The sequence below is a fragment of the Mandrillus leucophaeus genome, unplaced genomic scaffold, assembly GCF_000951045.1.
Source record: "Mandrillus leucophaeus isolate KB7577 unplaced genomic scaffold, Mleu.le_1.0 Scaffold729, whole genome shotgun sequence".
NCBI lineage: Eukaryota > Metazoa > Chordata > Mammalia > Primates > Cercopithecidae > Mandrillus > Mandrillus leucophaeus.
Genome location: NW_012107908.1, coordinates 35,712 through 44,666, shown reverse-complemented (window position 1 = coordinate 44,666; position 8,955 = coordinate 35,712). Strand labels below are relative to the sequence as shown.

General features: G+C 40.1%; 1 protein-coding gene across 1 annotated transcript; it reads right to left on the bottom strand.

Moving 5' to 3' along the window:
• Window positions 1–443: 443 nt before the first annotated feature.
• LOC105528661 (olfactory receptor 1L6-like) lies at window positions 444–7,748 on the bottom strand. The gene is made up of 2 exons (XM_011965482.1): window positions 7,731–7,748; window positions 444–1,463 (listed from the first exon to the last, which is right to left on the bottom strand). Exon 2 carries the CDS (start codon window positions 1,377–1,379, stop codon window positions 444–446), a length of 936 nt encoding a protein of 311 aa, XP_011820872.1. The 5' UTR covers window positions 1,380–1,463; window positions 7,731–7,748.
• Between the last annotated feature and the right edge of the window lie 1,207 nt (window positions 7,749–8,955).

The window sequence follows — 8,955 nt, the reverse complement described above, 5'->3', positions numbered from 1 at the left end:
AAGAACAGAAAACCAAACACCGCATGTTCTCACTCATAAGTGAGAGTTGAACAATGAGAACACATGGATACAGGGAGGGGATCATCACACACTGAGGCCTGTCAGTGGGTGGGGAGCTAGGAGAAGGATAGCATTAGGAAAAATACCTAATGTAGATGATGAGTTGATGGGTGCAGCAAACCAACATGACATGTGGATATGTATGTATCGAACTTGCACGTTCTGCACATGTATCCCAGAACTTAAAGCATGAAATAAATAAATAAATAAAAATAATTTAAAAAAAGAAATTGAGTGTTTTGCTCCCAGGTTAATTCTCTTACTGGTATCCAACACCATTTTTCATTACCTCTTTGAGTGCCATATGGAAATGGTTAGGAAGGGAGGATTAAACTGAAAATCTTTTAGGTCATGTCCTGAAAACATGCCACATTTTGTTCTTTCTACGAGTAAATTCTGTCTCTTACTTTCTTCAAACCCCTTTTCATATCTTTGTTCCTAAGGCTGTAGATGAAAGGGTTCAGCATGGGTGTCACTACTGTGTACATAACTGTGGCTACCCGGTCCCTAACCACTGAGTACATGGACAGGGGCCTAAAATAGACATAGATGATACTCCCATAGAACAGGGCTACTGCAGTGAGGTGGGAGCCACAGGTAGAGAAGGCCTTCCACTTCCCGGCTGCAGAGGGGATTCTGAGCACAGTGACGATGATTCGCAGGTAGGAGAAGATGATACACAGGAAGGGGGTCACGATGACAGCTAAGGTCTCAGTCATGACCACCATCTGGCTGGAGGATGTGTCAGAGCAGGACAGCTTTAGCACAGGCTGGGTGTCACAGAAAAAGTGCTTAATGACGTGAGAGGCACAGAAAGACAGGCGAGACATAAGTAGCACGCGGAACAGGGAATGTAGGTGGGAGATGCTGCAAGAACCCAATAGCATGAGTAGGCAATGCCGTGGGTTCATAACCACATCATAGTGTAAGGGGTTGCAGATGGCCACCAGCCGGTCGATGGCCATAGAGGCCAGCAGGTAGCTGTCAGTGTTCGCAAATGCCATAAAGAAGTACATCTGGACCAGGCAGCCCACATAAGAGATAACGTTTGTCTCTGATAGAAAATTCACCAGCATCTTAGGCACTATGACTGTTGTGAAGCAGATATCCATGAAAGACAAGTTGCTGAGAAAAAAGTACATAGGCGTTTGGAGCCTGGGGTCAGAGTAGATGGCCAGGATGATGAGCACATTCCCCACCACGGTGACCAGGTACATGATGAGGAAGATGGCAAAGAGAGGTTTCTGCAGCTGAGGGTTGGAAGAGAGGCCCAGGAGGATGAAGCCTGAGGTGCTGCTGCTGTAATTCTTTGTCTCCATGTCTCTGGACTTCCTGGATAGGGTTTGGAGAAGCAGTGGGAGAGACGTAAAGGGCAGTTTGACCAAGACAGCTTCTTCCCCAACCTCAAATCTATTTTAAAAATCTTACTGCTATTATACTTTGAAAGAATGTTTAGTTCTGAAACTACAGAGAAACAGATAGTAAAATTCAACAAGAGAAAGGTTAAAGGATGCCAAGCTGTCTTCTAAATTAGAAACTAAAGATTTTCCATGTGCTCATAGGAACTTCCACGTGGCCTAATTTGCTTGAGTTCTCATTTCCTTTCGTAAAGATTCTTCTGAGGTAGTTTCTTGGCCATCTCCTTAGCCTTATTATTATTTTTTGTCCCGGGGAAGAGGTTGCTGGGTTCTACTTAGAATTAGCATGCTGTCACAGAAGGAATCCCAATGAATGAAGTTATCTCATTCAGCATTCTCTCTTGCTCAGAGGTCCATAGACGGTAGTAGTAGTTGGAATAGAACAAAACTAAGCACAACAGAATTAACCAAGGCTCCTTGGTACTTGTAGAATTCAGATAACTTCCTTATATCTTCAGAGCAAATCTTTCTAATATTTATTTAAGCATTTCTCTTTGGCTAATATAATCTGTTACTTTAATTATCATCTTTTGGTTCAAGGATACCAGTTAAAATTAGAGTACTCCCAGAAATAGCCTATGTAACCAAGATTAGTTCTTTGAATATATTAATTTTTCTGATTTAAAAAACTATGAAGCCCTCATTCTCAACATTAAAATATCGCAGGACTATAAAACATAGACTCTAAGAGTCCTATTTCCACCAATGTCATGGAAAGAGAAGGCAGAGATAGCCTTATGACCATTATTAAACTACACTGCTGAGATGGTTGACTGAGTGAGTAACAAAGCAAAACTAAAGAATCAGGAGGCATAAATATTAAAAAAGAAGAAAATGTCATTTTTTTTGTGGCATAATTGTGTACTAAAAAATTCAAGATAATTATTTGAAAATCTTTTAAAGCCTATAGCAATTTCACCAGTGGTCAGACGCATTGTAAAACTAAAAGTATTAATGCTCTTTCTGTATTAGACAAATGTAATGAAGAACAGGTTTCAATTGATAATGACAAGAAAGTCTAGGTGATACTTAGAAATTAACCTGAGGGACAAAATAAATACAAAAGAATGAGTAAGACCTATCAGAAGAAACTATAATAGAACACAAAATGAATATTTGAATATGTAGAGAACTATACTCCTGAAAAGAAAGACTGTATTTTAAAATATGAATTCTTATTAATAAAATTCAATGCACTTCTAATAAGACCTGAAGGGAATTTTTAGTGGAACTTGAAAAGATTTTTCTAAAATCCATCTAGAGTATTACATGGCTAAAGACAGACAACATTGTTTTGGAAACATTAGAATAATGATGGGAAATTTTTTAACCCCAGATAAAAGCACAGTATATTGAAAAGCAATAAGATAATGACACACATAGGGAACAATTAAAAATTGACCAATATAAAACATTTTGTATATCTGTATGTCTATATTTAGATCATGATCTACATTAAACTTAACATATAATAAAGATTTATTTCATAGCAATGGAAAAAGAATGAGCTATAAAACAAATGCTATTTATGACAATTGGAACATTTGGAAAAAAATAAGCCTAAACTTCTTTGTAACCCACAAATAAAAATAAGTTATCAGATTGGCACTACATTTTTGGGGATCATATCCAAAGGACAATAGACCTTCACATATACTGAAAGTGTGACCCAGTGTAGACCTTTTGACAGTCTATATCAGAGTTGGAAATCTGCATCTCTTTATCCAATGGTTCTACTTACAGCACTCTATCCTTTAGAAGTAGTCATATTTGTGCAGTACACAATATGTGTTGCTTGTAATACCAAGCAAACCAACCAACGAAAGCAACCCATAGAGGGAACAATCTCAATATACACGTAGGTGAATGACTAAACAATTTATGGTGCATTCCTGTTACTCAATAGCATGCACTCTCTAAAGAAATAAGATGGCTAATGTTAGCCAACATTTATTAGCACTCAGTACATGCCACATACTGAGCTAGGTACTTTGCCTGTTTTTAAAAATCATTGTATTCTCCCCAAATCCTAAGTGATAGGCACTATAATTATTCCAATTTTATAGATAAAAATTAGAGTTTATCCAAGTTAAGTAACTTACCAGATCCCACCATGAGTAAGTGGTAAAACTGAAATTTGAATTCAGGCAGTCTGGTGGCAGAGCTGGAGCCCTTTATTGCCAAGTGATGCCATCACTATTATACCACTGTTTATGATGTTTTACTAAGTGACACAAGTGAGTTGCAGAACAATGCATATAGAATAATCCTATTTTTGTAACAAAAATAACTCTTATATGTTGTGCTTATTTTGGCGTGTGTGTTTATGCGTATGTGGCTGCCTCTTGAAGTGGGCTGGAGTGAGAAGTAACTTCCATATTTAACTTTATATTGCATATATATTTACTTAATTGACAAAAATTGTATCTATAGTGTACAACATGATGTTGTGAAATATGTATACATTGTGGAATGGCTAAATTGAACTGTTTAACATATGCATTCTCTCACATAGTTATCATTTTTTTGGTGTGGTGAGATTATATTGCTTGTATTTAAAAATAATGAACACATGATTTTTTACATTAATTTTATAATTAAAAGGGTGAAAGTTCTGAACAATTTCATCTCCTAGCCAACTTTTTCTCTCCATAGATCTATATGCACACTGTAGATTGTACTGGAGCCATACTGTCCCTCACAGACAGTTACGATGGATGTTTTTGTGTGTATTGCACTCATGAGAGAATTTCTAAGGTGTGGAATAGATTCTGAGATACGAAATGCAAAGTTGGAGTTTATGAACGTTGAAAATCTTAATAGATACTTACAACCTGAGACAACTATTCTTCATCCTATTCCTGGGGAATGTATCTACTTCACTCTCCGAACTCTTTCCCCAGTTCCTTCTCTGTGTCTTTCAGCCTCACTCCTGGGACATTGTGTTTGTTGGGGGTGAAGGGCTATTTGATATCCTTTGGGCTTGAACTTGGAGTTTCTAACATTAGTGCGATGTTTACCTCAGAGGTAGTAGCTTAACCCCCTCTCATTTAGCTGGATTTGACAGCATTGTATATTTTCTCATGCTTTGGGCAAGTCATTACAGTTCTGTGTATCTATTAATAAGATGGGGTGTGTGTGTGGGGTAGGGGCTGGTTTTTGTGTGTGTGCTGTTCTTCCGCACCTGCCACTGTCATTTGGAGACTCAAGTGACAGTTGAGTGACAGTTTGTCAAACCCTAATACACGTGGTTAGTATTATTGCTCACACAATCAGCTAGAGAAATGACATTTTAGTGATGGGTCTTGTTAGTGGTGGGAAGAACGAGAAGGGACTGGGAGTCTTTCTAAGCCTTTTAAATCACATCATCTCACCTGAAAAGGTATTTCCTCTCTTCCTTGATAGACAGGAAATGTGGACTATTTCTATACTTCTCATCTTTCTCTATTGGAATTTTCACATTGTGGACATTTGTCATCTCGGGTTGTTTCTCCTTTCCTTGCTTCCTCATCATTTGTGTAGTGTCCTTCTCTTAGCCACTGGCCCACATGAAACCAGGGAGTACACACTGGCAGCAAGAATGCACTTTCCAAATTGGATAACAATGCTGGGTGGGCAGTGTGCTGGTGGAAAGCTACCCATTATCCATGCTTCCGCTTTCCTGAATGAGCAAAGACAGTTGGAAAGTGACTAAACTGGAAAAAGGCAGCTAACATTTATTAGACAGAGTCTGTGCTTAGCCCTTGTCTCATTTAATCCTCACAATAACACTATGTTTGAAGTACCACTATTTCCCCCTTTATAACAAAGGAGGCTGAAATTCAGAGAGTCACAGAGCTGGTGAGTGGTGTATCTAGGATTCAAACCCAGGCACACTGATTGCAAATTATGTTTTAAACTGCTGTGTCATACCTCTTTCCCAAACTGTACATGTGTAGTAGGAAACTAAGCTGGTGTGTCCTCTGCCAACAGAGGTCGTCTTACTGCCAAGTGCCTTCAGCCTCCTTGCTGACCCACTCCTTCCACTCTATCCTTTGCTCCTACGTATTGGAATTCTTTCGATTTCCTTCCTTCCTGTTCCCATTTCTGCCTCCCATTCCACAAAGCCATATCCTCTCCTCTTCTCCTTGCCTTCAGAGAGGACAGGCTGTAGATGACTTTGGACCTCAGCTCTGTCAGATCTTGACTCAACAACAGTTCTCTGATTTTGCAGCACCAGTACCTGACCTTAGGATCTCTCCTGGGCCCACATTTTTATTTTTTATTTTATTTTATTTTATTTTATTTTATTTTATTTTATTTTTGAGATGGAGTTTTGCTCTTGTTACCCACGCTGGAGTGCAGTGGCGTATCTTGGCTCACCGCAACCACTGCCTCCTGGGTTCAAGCGATTCTCCTGCCTCAGCCTCCCAAGTAGCTGGGATCACAGGCATGCACCACCATGCCTGGCTAATTTTGTATTTTTAGTAGAGACGGGGTTTCTCCATGTCGGTCAGGCTAGGGTCGAACTCCTGACCTCAGGTGATCCACCTGCCTCTGCCCCCCAAGGTGCTGGGATTACAGGTGTGAGCCACTGTGCCCAGTCAGGCCTGTTTTTGGAAACCTAGTTTCTCCCTTTCTACTCTCTTTTCACTGGGAGTCTGAGAATACCTTGATATCTTAAGGTACCTGTAAGACACCCAGATCAGCAGTGTTCAGTGCATAGGCCCCTTTCAGCGGTATGTCCCATTTAGGGATTCGGCAGGGTTCTTTTTAGGTTGGGTCTTTCTCTTTTCAGTTCTCTGAAATCTCTTTTTTTCTGCCTAGTTTTTACTCCGGTATTAGATTAGAGCTTTACCTCCTGTCTCTTGGCTCCAGAAAAGGTGGTATCTCAGCCTAATTTCCCATTTCCTGCTTAGTTTAGGTTGAAAGCTCTTCTGGACACCTTAAGCCCCTCAGATCCAGGATTGAACCCAGTTCCTCCGGCTCAGACTGTTCTCAGCTAGATTCCACTCCACTGTTGGTTTTGTCTTTCTTCTGACAAATCACTAGTTTCTGGGACGCCTGGCTCTGCCTCTGTCTTTCTCAATAATTTAATGAGTTAAAATTTCAAGTTGTCAGTTTGTTTTCTGGTGCCTCACATATCCGTGACTAGTCAGTATTCATCAGTGCAGCTATAAACACAGAAACGACAGGCTACGTATCCTGGGTCATAAGGAGGGAGTCTAACAATATGGATTCTCAGGGAGCTTTGCTTGCCTTGGAGTCATAGGGCTTTAGATCCCTGTGCCTTCCACCTTTGCCTTTTCAGCATTCCAGAGATAGGCTGCTCAGAATATGCAGAAGTGCCCTAGTTCTTCATGGGACAGATCTATCAGGTTGGTGCAAAAGTTATTGCGGTTTTTGTCATTGAAAGTAATGGCAAAAACTGCAATTACTTTTACATCAAGCCAATAGAAACTTTTTTCCCCATCCAGCCTCATCAAGGCTGGAGTTTGCCTTTCTATTTTTTGCTATGTGAAAACTGTGGCTTATTGTCCCATTCTCATCCGTTAATACATAATGCAATAAGTCTAACCTGCCCTTCTTTACGGGCACCACCTAATGAAATACTCCTCAGATGCTGTGGACAGGACAGGCTGTCTCGTCTCTCACTCCTTAGTATTTTTCTTACCCTCTTCTCCAATATATGTGAAGATTCATCACATTTTTGAAGAGCCCAGTGACCAGGCAGTGCCCACAGTGTCAGCCATGGGACACAGAAAGCTGAGATGCACAGAAGCAGCATCCAGTTCCTGATTGCAAAACAGACTGACCATCGTGAAGGCAAGCACTGTTCTCCATCTCCTCTTTTCTAGCAACCTTGGAATCCTTGGTTTGAAATAAAATAGTCTTAGGCTACCCTAAAGCTACCCCAAATTCTGGATTTCTTCTTCTCTCTCTAATATCCATTTCAAAGGTCAACCTGGTGGTATGGTGAGACCTCTGAAATGGAAGCCAGAAGAACAATGTTCTAGGTTTGACTTTGCTGTTGAGCAACCTTCAAACAGTTACTTAATCTATCAGAGCCTCGGTTTTAGTCATTTCAAAGAAGGCAAAAACATCTGGGAAATTGATTTTTTAATGAGATTCGCTACATAGAAGGTGGTATCTCAGCTTAATTTCCAATTTCCTACTTAGTTTAGCAGGAAAAAACAAAACAAAACTCCATGACTATCCACACCCCCTACCAGACTGGAACATTTATTATAGTTGATGAACTTATTCTGATACCTTAAGGTAGTAGAAATGAGACACCTCCAAAATTAACTGTGCTATAGAAATGTGAGGGTAAAATGTGAATCTCCAGGTCATCTCATCCACCCATTGCTCCAATGATTAGTTATTCCCTGTCTCAGAGTCCCCAAGCGATTGTCTAGTTGCTTGAATATCTTCTCTGCTGGAGACACCATGTTCCTTCACTGACATAGTTTTCTCCTTACCCATCTGGTCTTCTGTGTCTTGTGACACTCCCTAATCTTAAATCCAGACTTACATATTCCCTCACAACCATTTCTGATTCCCATGGTGAGTATAGCACCTCATAACTGGGTTTTGCTATGGCTATTCCACTGAACACAGGGCTGAAAGTCAGGGGACACGTTTCTGGTTTCAGCTCCGCCATGAGTTCACAGAGCCTTATCCCATAGCAATCTGCCTCATTTCTATGCTAGCAATGGCAGGTTGTTAAGATGAATTACCTTGTCCTTCCTTGGATTTAAAATTCTAGATTCTAGGCAAATGAATGCTTAAAATGTGCCTATTGAGATTCTTTTTGTGAATAATTACCTTCGCTCTGTCTCAACATACCTTTGGTAGCCATCAGATCCACCAGACATACTGCAATTGGGATTTGCTGAAAACAAATCTTGTCTTCCTTAGCTGAGCTGAGAAAGCCCCATCTCGTTTTTTCTTGTCTAGAGATACCCACTTTATTACAGCTCCTTCCCATGAATATTCTCAATTATAGTAACGTAATGGGTAGCAATTAAATAGCACTTACACATGGAAACACTGCTCTAAGAACCTTATATACATGAAGTCATTTGGTTTCTACAACAGTCCATTTTACAGGTACCAAAAGTGAAGTACAGAGAAGCTAAGTGACTTGCCTAAGGACACACAGCCAGATGGTGGTAGATTCCAGCTCCAAGTGTGTGCTTCCAGTCTCTTTATTGGCCAAATGTTCTTGTTTATTCATTCCTCTGCCAACTCAGTTTCCCTGGAGGAGATAGCTCTGTGGGTCTCAAGTTGTAGGTTGTGGGCTGCACCATTTAAGGGCAGGGGTTAATGATGATGACAACAGTGTCTTGCATAGAATAGGCACTTTAAATGTCTGATATTTAATCAAAGGGAGCAAGAAGAGAAATATATAGAGGGACAATATTTCCTGGTTTTTGAGATGAAGGAAAAAAAGTCAGGAAAAGGGAAGAAGATTATATGAAGATATTGACCCCAG